General features: G+C 42.9%; 1 protein-coding gene across 1 annotated transcript in view; it reads right to left on the reverse strand.

The window, feature by feature from the left end:
• Positions 1-1,059: 1,059 nt before the first annotated feature.
• DIAPH2 (diaphanous related formin 2) overlaps positions 1,060-15,159 on the reverse strand; it is a 1,824,032-nt gene continuing 1,809,932 nt past the window's right edge. The window contains exon 28 of the mRNA XM_082263377.1: positions 1,060-1,655. Coding sequence (XP_082119503.1) covers positions 1,591-1,655 — 65 coding nt within the window. The 3' untranslated portion in view covers positions 1,060-1,590. The remainder of the gene's footprint in view (positions 1,656-15,159) is intronic.

The raw sequence follows: 15,159 nt of genomic DNA on the forward strand, positions 1-15,159 counted from the left end.
AATTGTGTACCTGTATTTTGAGCACCATTTGTCTTCTTTGGAACTCTGTTAGTTGTCTCATGTTTCTCTCAAAACCCATCCATTAAAGTTATGACTTTATTCAATAAGAAGTCAAGCAAATTTTTAAGGTGATCAACCAGAAGTTAGGTTAGCCAACAAAGGATTCAGCTTGGGTACTAATAGCTGCTGCACCTAAAAGGACAGTGTCTTGAATGGGCAAAGTGTCAGTGTTATGCAAAGACACCCCCCCCCCCCAACTCCTCTTATACTTGCCTTGCCTGCCACTCCTTTCTCCACTACCAGGTACATATGGGTATGGGCAGTGCTTTAAGTGGCCCAAAAGAGGCCCCGGTACTCTATTATAGCCTATACATTTTGTCACCCCCCTCACCCCACATCAGGGTCCCCACAGAGAACCCCCCTGGCCTCGGATGGGACTTCGGAGCAGGGGGACTCACTGGTGGTGACTGGTCTGACTCTGGAGTGGGAAATATTCTTGGGGGGGGGGGCAATTGAGGGTTCAGATGTCCAAAATGAGTGTACTGGTACGCTAAGGCGCACGGAGAGGTGGCGGTATGCTCAAGAGCCATATTTGGAAGTGGCGGTACTGAGTACCAGTGCATACCGGCCCACTTAAAGCACCGGGTATGGGGGTGCATATGCCCTGCCCTATGACAATGTTGGGGACTAGTAGCCAATGACTAGATCTGAGCACTGTCATCTGACTGAGGGAGTGACGTTGCTCCCTCAACAAGGTGATTTTAGCACCAGTTGCGAGGCAGGAGTATAGGCGAGGTGAGTATAGAAGAGTCAAGTGGATATGGGCAAGGTGACAGAGCCTCTTTAAGAATTGGCACTCTTTATTGATTAAGGCTATCAAGTACTTGCAAGTAAAAGTCCTTTATAATATAGTGTTTACTTTATTTCGTCCACCTTCTGTACTTCCTAAGACAGTACAATAAGCTTGGATGTGTTAAGTGAATAGTCCTATAACCACCAATCAGATTTCAGTTTGGAATCACGTTATGGGTTGCGATCACACATGGTCCAACCCACCTATGTGCCTTTCCTTTAAATTCACTTCCAACTGCTGGAAACTGACTTTGAGATCTCAGTGCAGGGACTTCTGCAGCTTCCATTAAAAATGACCAAGCAAAGCTACAATAGGCCAATACAATGTATTGTGTACCAGCCATATCCTTACTGGAGTTCCCCTTGAAACCAGGCACTGGAACCAGCGGTCCTCAGCCCCTGAGGAACCACAAACCACAGAAGTGGGCAGTTTGGGGGTTGTAGTTCTTCAGGGGCAAAGTTCTTCCCTTCACCTTATATAACCACAATCTCTAACACTGTTTACAAGAGGTTTTTTTTTTTTCTTTTTTTTTTCATTAACTGATTTCATTTGACACAAGCGCCAGACACAGCGTCCCTTGGAGAGTTTTTAAAGAAACTAAAAGTCGCCTCTTCCTCTTTTTTGACAGTTTTTTTTTTTTCCCAAGTGCAAAGTGTAGTACTTTGCCCAATCGCCGATGTTCCTTTTGTACGTCCGTAATGGGCGCAGTGCCAAATTCTTTGTCGGTGTTCCTCAGCTCATGTAGCAAGCGGTCTGCCATGATGCCTCGAACGTGACCTTTCCAGAGCAGGTAGACGGTTATCTGAAATATATAAAAGAAGAAGAGACTGGCGTTAGTTGACGGAGCAGGAAAAAAAAAAAAGGAGAGATGTTTGTCAACAGATCTTGTAAAAACTGTTTGAGATGAGTATGTAAATAGATTTCTGGAAGGTGAAAATAGTGCGCCGTGCTGCGTCGGGTTCAGGAGGTCTGCAATCAGCGATAAATGACTTTCCAGATCACAAGGAACAGGGGCGATAAAAGCCGCCAAGGAAAATGCTAACATACTTCCCCTGGAGATGGCGGGACACAAAACAAATGCAAAGGTAATGGCATGGCGGGAGCAATCTGGGCAGGTTTGATACTTTAGATGCCTTTTAAAATGTGAAGACAGACGGCAGAGAAAATATTCCCAAAAGACGGGAAACTTAACAGAACTCCTTGATCTTTTTTTATTTGAGAAAGATGTAACCTTGATAATGTTGCAACTCTAATGTCATGAAAAAACTAGTTTCAGAGCCCATTCACACTTGTTCATTGTGGTAACCTGTATCGTTCAGATCAGCACGTGAATAGACTGGTGCAAGATGGACAGGATCGGCTTGTCAGGCTCTAGTAGACTTCAACAAAATAGCGGCCGTCTGCACACAAACACGGATTCCCAGTTGCATAAATGTGAATAAAACGAGTAAAAGATGACTTTCGCTCCTATTCTCCACCTGTAGAGAACTCCTCAAATGCGTTTCGTCCTTTTTTTGGGGCTTGATTGTGGAGACCTTTACAATTAAGCCCCAAAAAGGGGGTGAAATGCATCTCTGGCAGTCTCCACAGGTGGAGAACAGGAGCTGAAGCCATCTTTTACTCATTTTATTAACATATATGTAATAGGGAGTCAGAGGGGGCTATTTACGAAAACTGGAGCCTTCAAAGTCTAGTGTAGATCTGCATAGAAACCAATCACCTTCTAGGTTTTTTTGTCAAAGCTTAATTGAACAAGCTGAAGTTAAAAGCTGAAAGGCTACCATACCCAGCTGCACCAGATTTTGAGTGCACCAGCTTTAGTAAAATTCCCCCAGTGTCTGGGTGCAGTCGGCTGCCATTTTGTGGATGTCACCCTGTCACATAGGTTTAACAATGGAGGTGACAAGTAGACAACACAAGAATGGCTTTCTGTTGCCACCATCAGAAAACCCACCTGGGGAAATAGTATGAAGTAGACAACTTTAAACTTTCGTATAGTGTAGAATAAATTTGTAACATGAACTAAAGGATAGTTTTCATATACAGTATTTTTTAAAGATGTTTTGTAACCCTTTCTAAGACTACTTTCAGAGGAACATCACAGGGGGGTGCTTATCACAGATTTCTAACTTTCGTCAAGAACACAACAACCACCACCACCACCAAGTGTGGAATTGTGTTGCAGCAGATGTCTGACACAGCTTGTACCTGGCACAACTTTCCATCAGGAGACTCCCCTTCCATTCAAGATACCATGTAGAGCACTGATGGAACTCTAGAAATGCATATGGGACACTAATGGAACTGTAGATGTTCTTCAGCCACTAGGTGCCAATTGAGTAAAGACCAAACATCTCTGCCAACATAGCCAATAAGCAACTTTACTTTACAAATGTTCTATCAAGAACCATTCATGCGTCATGTTCCTGAACCGGTATGAGCTCTGTTGTGTTTTTCCCAGCGTAACTGTCTTTAAAAAGGAATTGGTCTACTCTCAGGAATTGTACAGATTGTCACGGTTCTCGCCATGGCTTACAGACAGGCAGGCGTGGTTGCCGTTAAGTACCTGACATGGGATTTGAACTTGTGTACTTTGACATTCTGTCCTGTTATCCTACCTCTGAGCCACACTTCAGCTCATATGGATCCAGTCTTGTTAATCTGGTATTGCCTGCAGCACTAGGGGACTGGACTTCACCTGAGTATACTCCTGTCTCTCATTGTCCACCTGAAGCTAATTGCTCAATTAAGCAAGCTATAAAACACTGTCTCTCGCTTAGAGCAGTGTCAGTTCATTGCTGATCTTTGTTCCTGTGTTGCTGATCTTTGATCCTGTTTGACAGACTTTGTTTCTGTGTTACTGTTTCCTAAGTGTGTGTTCCAGACTGACTCCGGCTTCCATCCTTACCTTCGCTCCTTGTTGTTCCTGCGACCTTATCCAGACTCGTGTCATCCAGTGACTTATGTAATTCCTGGACTTCCCTTCCCATTGTATTCCTGCCAGTCCTGCTTATTGGAGCACCTTCCCTGCCAAGCCCCCGTGCACAGATTCACAGCCCAGGTGGCTTTCTTACCTGGTCACCTTGGACTGAGGATATCTGCAAGGGTGAGCGTACATCTCTGTGTTACAGACTCCAACAAAGGTAAGCCCCGTGACCCAGATGACTTAAATAATACCTAGAATAAAAATGTCTCTGTCTCCTAGGTTGTCACCCACCTGTCAGATGGGTTAACTGTGAAGATTTAAAGAAGACACCATAGCCCAATAGGGTCCACTGTTGTCACCTTTGGAAAACATGCCAGGGAAACGTCATAAAGTAGACAAAGTTCAACTTTTATATGGTGTAGGACAACTTGGTAAAATGAACTAAAGAGTGCTTTCACAAACAATATTTTTCAGACGTCTTCTTTATTTCCTTGTAAGACTATATTCAGCAGAACAATAAAGAGGATTGCTTTGCACAGAATTTAGACTTTCATCAAGCACTCCCCCACATGCCAAGCATGCAATTGTGTCACGGCTGTCTGACACATGGTCTTGCCTGTCCATTACTTTACACAACTTCCCCCAGCAATCCCCCCCCCCCCCCAGGGACCATACGGAGCACTGATGACATTTTAGAAGACCGGATGGAAAACAAACAGAATTGTGGATCCTCTTCAGCCATTAGCGCCAACTGAGTATAGCCTAAAGGTCTGTGTCACCTCTCCAATTAGCAACTTTGCCCTACATATGTCCTATCAAGAACCATTTATGTGTCTCTGACATGCTCCTGAACTGGTACGATAACTGCTATCCTTTTCAGTATAACTTTCATTAAAATAGATTGGCTTCCCCTGGGATTATATCGATTATTTAAATATTACCTGTAATAAAAATGTGCCTTTGTACCAATTGCTCTCCTAGGTTGTTACCGATCTGTCACATGGATGAATAATGACGATTACAAGAAGACACCCTAGGACATACATGGACCACTGTTGTCATGATCAAAAAACCTGCCTGGGGAAATTCCATGACATAGGCATTAGGCAACTTTCTACTGTTATATGGTGTGGGACAACTTAGTAAAATAAGTAAAGAGTGTTTTCAGATGTATATATATATATTTTTTTTTTGTTCCCGAAGCCCTGGAGGATTTGGCTGCTCAAAGACCAGGGCCTATTTTGTGATTCAGCACTGCGTGGATTTAACGGACAATTGCGCGGTCGTGCGACGATGTACCTAAATGAAATTGACGTCCTTTTTTTCCCACCAACAGAGCTTTCTTTTGGTGGTATTTGATCACCTGTGCGATTTTTATTTTTTGCGCTATAAACAAAAAAAGCGTCAATTTTGAAAAAATAACAATATTTTTCACATTTTTTTATATGAAATTCCCCCCCCCAAAAAATTTAAAAAATCAAAATTTTTTAACATTTTAGGCCAATTTGTTTTCTGCTACATATTTTTGGTGAAAAAAATCACAATAAGCGTATTTTGATTGGTTTGCGCAAAAGTTATTGCGTCTACTAACTACGGGAAAGATTTATGTCATTTTTATTGTTTTTTTTTTTAACTAGAAATGGCGGTGATCTGCGATTTTTTTGCGGGACTGCGACATTGCAGCGGACAGATCGGACCCCTAACTGACATTTTTGACACTTTTGGGGGTACCAGTGACATTACTACAGTAATCAGTGCTATAAATATGCACCGTTACTGTAATAATGACACTGGCAGGGAAGGAGTTAACTTTATTGGTGATCTAAGGGGTTAATGTATGCCTGGTGCTTACTGATGTGTGGGGGGAGGTGACTGAGTGATACAGGGACAGATCGCAGGTTCAGCTATGCTGAACCCTGCAATCTGACCCTGTCTGTCACTTAGGAGATCCGCCCGCTTTGTTTACACAAGTGGGCAGATCTCCTCACTCGATCCCCGACGATCGGGGAAGAGCGGCGGTGATCACCACCGCTCCTCCCCTGGCCCGCCCACAAGGGGAGGAGTCCAGCGACGTAGGTCTACATCGCTGGACGATAACGAGCCACTTTGCCGCAGTACGCTCCATGTGAGCGGTCGGCAAGTGGTTAAAAATAAATTGGGATTGTACAGATTGATTAAGCATTAGCTTAAATAAAACAAAATGTCCCTCTGTCCAAATAGCTTTCAAGGTTGTCACCCTTTCACACGGATTTACAATGGACATGACAAGCAGACACCATAACACAAGGTCCACTGTCGTCACCATCAGAAAACCCACCTGAAGAAATGTCATGAAGTAGATAACTTTCAACATTTTATGAAATGGGACAACTTGGCAAAATGAACAAAAGAGGGTTTTCATATACAGTATTTTTCAGAGGTGTTCTTTAACCTTTTCTAAGGCTACATTCAGATAAACCCTAAAGAGGACCGCTTCGCAAGTGCTGTCTTTTCGCAAGAAAAGGAAGGGTGTCCAAAATAATGCAACTCTTGGTGGGAAAATAAAAACGTTTAATAAAAGTGTGAGAACATACTGCTTGAGCCAACGCGTTTCAAGGGAATTGCCTCTGCATTACAGGAGTCTGGAATTCGCCATCACCAAAAATTCTAGTAATACAACAGAGTCCATCCATCTCTGAGAGCAAGCACCAACAGCCCTGGAGAAGAAAGAGGCAACTCCCCCAAAAAGGGGTTGGCTCAATCAGAACTGTACATTCTCACAGTTTCAATAAACATTTTTATTCTTCCACCAAGAGTTGCAAAGTCACACCAATAGGTTAGCAGCCCAAACTTCCAAAGGTAGAGTAACGCTACCACTTACCCATGGAACCACCTAATAACTATCCGTAACCATTTGAATCAGCCCAACGCGGTCTCTAGTCCAAATTAGTCGCTTCATTAGTGTGGAATTGAGCCACAGCTCTCCGGCACAGGGTCATGCCTGACCATTACTCTCGGACTTCTCATTGTAGTCTTCCTTCCCCCCCCAAAAAAAACGAATAGAACACTAACAAAACTGTAGACGTTCTTCAGCAACTAGCAACCAACAGAGTATAGCCTAAAGGTCCAGATGAACCACTTTAGGACAGGAGGATTTTCCTGCTTTACGTCCAGGCCACTTTTTGCAACTTGGCACTGTGCTAATTTAACTGACAATTGCGCGGTCATGCAACACCGTACCCAAACAAAATTTGCGTCCTTTTTTTCCTACAAACAGAGCTTTCTTTTGGTGGTATTTGATCACCTCTGTGCTTTTCATTTTTTGCGATATTAATAAAAAAAGAGCGACAATTTTGAAAAAATAATATTTTTCTACTTTGACAGTTAAAAAATATCCAATATATTCAATTTTTGTCATATATTTAGGCCAACATGTATTTAGCTACATGTCTTTGACAAAAAAATTCTCAATGAGCGTATTTTTAACCGCTTTAAGACCGGAAGAGTTTTACCCCATTCCTGACCAGGCCATATTTTGCGATTCGGCACTGCGTTACTTTAACGGACAATTGCGTGGTCGTGCGGTGCTGTACCCAAATTAAATTTATGTCCTTTTTTTCCCCACAAATAGAGCTTTCTGTTGGTGGTATTTGATCACCTGTGCAATTTTTACTTTTTGCGCTATAAACAAAAAAAGAGCGACAATTTTGAAAAAAAATAACAATATTTTTCACATTTTTTTTATATGAAATTCCCCCCCCAAAAAAAAATGTAAAAATCAAAATTTTTTAACATTTTAGGCCAATTTGTTTTCTGCTACATATTTTTGGTAAAAAAAAATCGCAATAAGCGTATTTTGATTGGTCTGCGCAAAAGTTATCGCAGCTACTAACTACGGGAAATTTATGTCATTTTTATTGTTTTTTATTTTAACTAGTAATGGCGGCGATCTGTGTTTTTTTTTGCGGGACTGCGACATTGCGGCGGACAGATCGGACCCCTAGCTGACATTTTTGACACTTTCGGGGGTACCAGTGACATTACTACAGTAATCATTGCCTATTTTATAGCACTGATTTCTGTAGTAATGTCACTGTTACTGTAATAAGGACACTGGCAGGGAAGGGGTTAACTTTATTGGTGATCAAGGGGTTAATGTATGCCTGGTGCTTACTGACGTGTGTGGGGGGAGGGGATTGTGTGACACAGGCACAGATCGCAGGTTCAGCTATGGTGAATCCTGTAATCCAGTGGTCCTTAACTCCGGTCCTCAGGGCCCACTAACAGGCCAGATTTTAAGTATTACCTTGAGGAGATGCAGACTAGAGTACTGCAATCACTGAGCAGCAAATGATATCACCTGGGATGTATTTCAGTTATCTTGCAAATCTGGCCTGTTAGTGGGCCCTGTACGCCAGGGTTGAGGACCACTGCTGTAATCTGTCCCTGCCTGTCACAAAGCGGGCGGATCTCCTCACTCGATCCCCGACGATCGGGAAAGAGCGGTGGCGGTGATCACCGCCTCTCCTCCCCTGGCCCGACTCCCGCTGTGTCTGAATACAGTGGGAGCGAGCCTCCGGCGGCGTGCGCGCGCCGCCCACGAGGGGAGGAGTCCAGCGATGTAGGTCTACGTCGCTGGACGATAACGAGCCACTTTGCCGCAGTACGCTCCATGTGAGCGGTCGGCAAGTGATTAAATTAAGTATTATCTTTAATTAAAAAATATCCATGTCTCCCAATTGCTCCCAAAGGAGAGGACAGGAAGACACCATAACACAAGCATGGTCCACCATTGTCACTATCTGAAAATGTGCCTAGGGAAATGCCATGAAGTAGAAAACTTTCAACTTTTGTATGGTGTGAGACAACTTGGTAAAATGTACTAAAGAATATTTTCATATACAGTATTTTTCAGAGGTGTTCTTTAACTCCTAAGATTACATTCAGATTAACATTAACCACTTGCCGTCTGCCTACGTTGGTAGTACTGTGGTAAAGTGGCTCGTTATCGTCTGACGACGTAGACCAACGTCATCAGACACTCCCCTTTCTCGGCGGCGCGCGCGCGCCGCCGGAAGCTCGCGCGCGCCGCCGGAGGCTCGCTCCCGCTGTTTTCAGTCACAGCGGGAGTCGGGCCAGGGGAGGAGCAGCGGCAATCGCCGCTGCTCTTCCCCGATCGTCGGGGATCGAGTGTGGAGATCCGCCTGCTTGTGTAAACACAAGCGGGCGGATCTCCTGAGTGACAGGCAGGGTCAGATTGCAGGGTTTAGCATAGCTGAACCCTGGATCTGTCCTTGTGTCACACAGTCACCTCCCCCCACACACGTCAGTAAGCACCAGGCATACATTAACCCCTCCCTCTCCAATAAAATTAACCCCTTCCCTCCCAGTGTCATTTTTACAGTAACAGTGCATATATATAGCACTGATTACTGCAGTAATGTCACTGGTACCCCCAAAAGTGTCAAAAATGTCAGTCAAGGGTCCGATCTGTCCGCCGCAATGTCGCAGTCCCGCAAAAAAAATCGCAGATCGCCGCCATTACTTGTTAAAAAAAAAAACACCAAAAATGACAAATCTTTCCCTTAGTTAGTAAACGCAATAACTTTTGAGCAAACCAATCAAAATACGCTTATTGTGAATTTTTTTTACCAAACATAGGTAGCAGAAAACAAATTGGCCAAAAATTTAAAAAAATTTAGATTTTTACATTTTTTTGGGGGGGGAATTTCATATAAAAAAAATGTTAAAAATATTGTTATTTTTGCAAAATTGACACTGTTTTTTTGTTTATAGTGCAAAAAGTAAAAATCGCACAGGTGATCAAATACCACCAAAAGAAAGCTATGTTTGTGGGAAAAAAAAGGACATCAAATTTGTTTAGGTACAGCATCGCACAACCGCGCAATTGTCCGTTAAAGTCACGCAGTGCCGAATCGCAAAATAGGCCCTGGTCAGGAAGGGGGTAAAATCTTCCAGGGCTTAAGTGGTAAAAGAACATTAAAGAGCAATGCTTTGCACACAATTCAGACTTTCATCATATACTTCCCACCACCCCTGCTGCCAAGCATGAAACTGTGTTGCAGATGTCTGACACATGGTCCTGCCTGGTCATTACACAACGCAATCTTCCCTGGCAATCTTCCCTTCTCTCCAGAGACCATATGGAGCACTGAGGAAATTTTAGAAGACCGTATGGAACACTAACAGAATTGTAGATGTTCTTCAGCCACTACGCGCCAACTGAGTATAGCTAAAAGGTCTCTGTCACCTCTCCAATTAGCGACTTTACTCCACATATGTCCTATTAAGAACCACTCATGCGTCTCTGTCATGCTTCAGAACTGGTATGATCACTGCTGTATTTTTCCAGCATAAATTTCATTAAAAATAGATTGGCCACCTCAGGGATTGTATAGATTGATTCAACATTACTTTTAATAAAAACGTCCCCTTTTCCCAATTGCTCATCTAGGTTGTCACCCAGCTGTCACATGGGTTAACAATGAAGATTACGAGAAGACACCATAGGGCAAGCATGGTTCACTCTTGTCACTTTTAGAAAACCCGGCCGGGGAAAGTGCCACAACATAGACAACTCTCAACTTTTATATGGTGTGGGACATCCTGATAAAATGAAAAAGAGGAGTTATTTAACTCTTTCGAACACTACATTCAGATGAAGATTAAGGAGTTGCCCTTTGCATAGATATTAGACTTTTGCCAATCATTCACTACCACAACCACAGCCGCCAAGTATGGGTATTGTGTTGCAGTTGTCTGACACATGGTTGTGCCTAACGATTACTTTACACAACTTCCCCATAAGTCTCACCTTCACTCCCAGAGACCATATGACTGTAAGATTCTGGTACCTTCGGTACCCTTCCAGCCCATTTCTTCCGCATTGCGTCCCACCTTTTCAGCTAGGTGGAACGCATATACCTGCCTATCTCTTTAAGCCGCATGACGTCATCACTAGGCGCCGCTTTGAGCGGCTATTTCAATCGCCGGCTTTCACTCACAAGGTGTTCGTGCAAACCGCTTGTTATACAGCCTTGTCTGACGCTGCCGAAGCCTCCAGCTATTTCCCCAGTATCTGGATAGACCGGAGTCTCGCTACTTGATCCTGTATCTCGCTACTGATCCTGTATCTCACTACCTGATCTTTATCTCATTACCGGACCCCTCATCTCTCTAAACCAACTAGTGATAAGTACCCCACAGGGGATTCCTTCCTATCAACTTACACTATTTACTCTTGCATACTAAGGACTGTTGCTATCTATGCATTACTATTTCTATCATCTGCACTGTTACATAGATTGCTAGCTCTTGAGTCTACTACCATCTATATCCTTGCACTAAGTTAGCAATTCCTGTACACTTCATCTGCTGTCCCCTACCACCTGTTACTTGTACATGTTTGCTAACCTATCTGCATACTATCTATCACCATCTGCTAACACTCCTGAACATTACTATTGAGTGCCTATCATTGCTATCACTACTCACGCCTGTCCTTTCAGCACATCACCTCTATACTATCGTATACAACCTATCACTCCAGGAACATCTTATCTGAGTGTCTGTATATTTGCATGGTGAGGCAGGCTGGGCCACAATGATGAGTCTGGAGAGTTGGATATGGTGATTCAACACATCTCTACACGACTACTGAGTGGAAATTCTGCAGCTGCAAATCCAGTTCACTAAACAAACGCCGGAGCGTTACAATGACATACTAGGGAACTCTAGAAGATCATCGATGAATGGAACTGTGGATGTTCTTCATCCGTTAGGTGCCAACTGAGTACCACCACCGGCAGTTGTATGACATATGGTTTTGCCTGGCCATTGATCTATGTAAATTACCCTGATAGTCTCTTCTCCCCCAAAGGGACCATATAGAGCACTGACAAAAGTCTAGAATACCACATTATTAATATTATTATTATTATTATTATTATTATTATAATATAGTATTTATATAGCGCCAACAGTTTACGCAGCGCTTTACAACTTGAGAGTAGACAAAGTACAAATACAATACACTTTAATACAGTAGGAATCAGAGGGCCTTGTTCGTTAGAGCTTACAATCTAAGAGGGACGGTCAAGAGATACAAGCGGTAATAACTGTGGGGGATGGGCTGATGGAGAAAATAAAAGTACAGTTGTAAGGTAAAAACAGTAACTCACCCTAGCTCCACCGCACTGTGGGAAGATAAAGAGCTAAGTGTCGGTGCTCAGGCTGAACGTCCAAACCAAATGTTATATGAATGAAGCCGGCACACAAAAAGTCTTCTTCCAAATAAAATACTTTATTCCAACATGGATAGCGGTGACAACATGACAAATGCTGACGCGTTTCGGCTTTACGCCTTCCTCATAGCATGTATACAGTTGTAAGGTGGTTGCCAGATAGGTTTCTCTGAAGAGATGTGTTTTCAGGGAACGTTTGAAAGTAGACAAAGTAGGAGATAGTCGGACAGATGGGGGTAGAGCATGCCAAAGGATGGGAGAAGCTTGGTAGAAGTCCTGGAGGCGAGCATGGGAAGTGGTTACAAGGGAGCTAGAGAGCAGGAGGTCCTGGGAGGAATGAAGAGAACAAGTTGGTTGGTATTTTTAGACCAGATTAGTGATGTAGCCGGGCGCCAAGTTATGGATGGTTTTGATAGCAATTTATAAATATCTCAATGGGGATCTCAGCTTAGAAAAAAAGCTGTTCAGTCGAATGCATTGCATGAGGACTTGAGGGAATACAATGCGATTAGAGGAGAAGCGTTTTAACCTCAGGCAACGTGGGGGGTTCTTTACTGTTAGGGCTACAAGACTGTGGAATTCTCTACCACAAGAGGTGGTTTCTGCGGGAAGTATGGTGGCTTTCAAAATACTCTTAGACGTACATCTCAAGGATCAGAACATTCAGGGGTATGAGAGATGATTACGGCCACACACACCTACACAGGTTGAACTGGATGGACTATTGTCTTTATTCAACCTCACCTACTATGTAAGTCATGGTTAGTAACTTAAATTTAATTCGTTGGTTGAGTGGCAGCCAATTGAGGGATTGGCAAAGAGGGGTAGCAGACACAGAGCGGTTTGCATGGGACACATGGAACACTAACAAAACTGCGGATGTTCTTTTGCCACTAGCTAAGTATAGTCTAAAGGACCAGATTGCTATATATACGGCTGATGAGAAAAGGTATTTAGCAGTTTATATTTACTAAAATAATTGCATTTCCATGTTCTGTGTACTGTGGGAGACCAGATATAGTGAATGCAGGGTCCTGGGTTCAGTAACAGTTTAAGGAGGACCACAGGTAAATTACCCGCACCACCACCACGAAGCGTGGAATTGTGCTGCAGTCATCACGACATGCCTGGCCATTATTCTACATAACCTACCTGGTAGTCTCTCCTCCCCCAAAGGGACAATATAGAACACTGACAAATGTCTAGAAGACCGTATGGGTCATTAAAAAAACTGCAGATGTTCTTCCTCCACTAGCCACCAACTAAGTATAACTTAAAGACCCTTGGGTCACCTCAAGCTGTACTATACTACCAGATACTTCAGGTGATACTTAAGATGTTGATTGGACTTAGGGTTTACTTGCTAAAAACATTATTCTGCTGCTTATATGGATTGTTTTTTGACGATTTATATTTTGCGTATTTTGGTGAACTAGTGTTCTATAACTGCCCTTCCATTATATATTATTGGTGTATTACGTGGACATCTGGTTTGCATTGTATGGTGATACTTGAGGTGTGACTGATCAATTCTCTTTTTGTTGTCTCCCATTCCACTTTTGGGTGACGCGTGTTGTGCAGGTTAAGATGAGATGATGATCTTTTGTGCTATGCTTTTGAGTGTATTCTTTTGGGGATTATCTGGGTTATTCCCCTAATCTATTGCTTTATTTGAGATTCTTCATCCATCCCCTGTTTCCTACATCCGGGCCCTTGGTGCGGTATATTCCCTCCCTCTCGAGCCCCCTGACCATCCTAAGGACTGTCTTTTGTTTCTAATTGGAATTTCCCCCTTCCTTTTGATCTAGCTGGAGCTAAGTTGATATCACTTGCTATCAAACAATGTAAGAAGTCTGTTAATTGATTTTATCAATGGATACTATGATATTTTGAAAATCTGTCTGATATGTATACAATGTTTGGATCCCGAAGAAGCTATTTCAGTGAAACGCGTTGATCCATCAGCAGATTACCTTATTCACATTAAGGCCACCTGACCTGTTATGTATATGTACTGTTAACTGTTAGAGCCGGTTCACACTACCGCGACCAGAAAGTCGCCCCATGAAGGAGCGACTTTTTAGCATGACTACTTGTTTAGAGACTTGTAAGAGACTTGTGCACTACTTTGAAGAGACTTAAATTATAGGCGATTTTGTCTGTGGGGAATGCCTGGCTAATCTTTTTCTTCTTCCTGGAAAGTCTGATCACAGTCGCTTGGAAATAGATAAGGATCCGACTTAGAGGCGACTCCCATTGAAGTCTATGGGCACAAGTCGGATAGAGGTCACCTTGAAGTAGTACAGGAACCTTTTCTGAAGTCGGAGCGACTTCAGTAGTGCATATTAAGACGGCTCTCATTCATTTACATTGCATTTTGTCATGAAAAGAGACTTGGGGCGACTTGAGGGCACAAAAGTCGTGTCCCAAGTCGGAGTAATGTGAACTAGCTCTTACTGTATCCGTTTAAGTGGATTGTATGTATATTTAAATAAAATATTTATTTTTCTTTTATATTACTTGTGGATACATATTTGAGAGGCACATTCAAATCCCCACTGTCCAGGTCTGATAGACACATTTCCCCCGGTTTTCCCCTCCCCATTCCCCTTTCTATTGTACTATCACACCTGGATTACCTTTTTCCCTGCTATTATTTAGGGGACGGTGCCATTTATTTGCTATACAGCCCATCCCTCTCCATACAATTTCAATTCTCTTTTTGTTGTTGTGTTTGTTTTCTATGTGTATGTTTTATATACTGCACAATGACAGTTACCTTTAACCACTTAAGCACCGGAGGATTTGGCTGCCCAAAGACCAGGCAGTATTTTGCCGTTCGGCACTGCCTGACTTTAATGGACAATTGCGCGGTCGTGCGACGCTGTACCCAAATGAAATTGATGTCCTTTTTTCCCCACAAACAGAGCTTTCTTTTGGTGGTATTTGATCACCTGTGCGATTTTTATTTTTTGCGCTATAAACAAAAAAAGAGCGACAATTCCCCATACCATCAGAGATGCAGGCTTCTGAATTGAGCGCTGATAACAACTTGGATTGTCCTTGTCCTCTTTAGTCCGGATGACATGGCGTCCCAGTTTTCCAAAAAGAACTTCAAATTTTGATTCGTCTGACCA

This window comes from Pelophylax lessonae, assembly GCF_965119305.1.
Source record: "Pelophylax lessonae genome assembly, chromosome: 7".
NCBI lineage: Eukaryota > Metazoa > Chordata > Amphibia > Anura > Ranidae > Pelophylax > Pelophylax lessonae.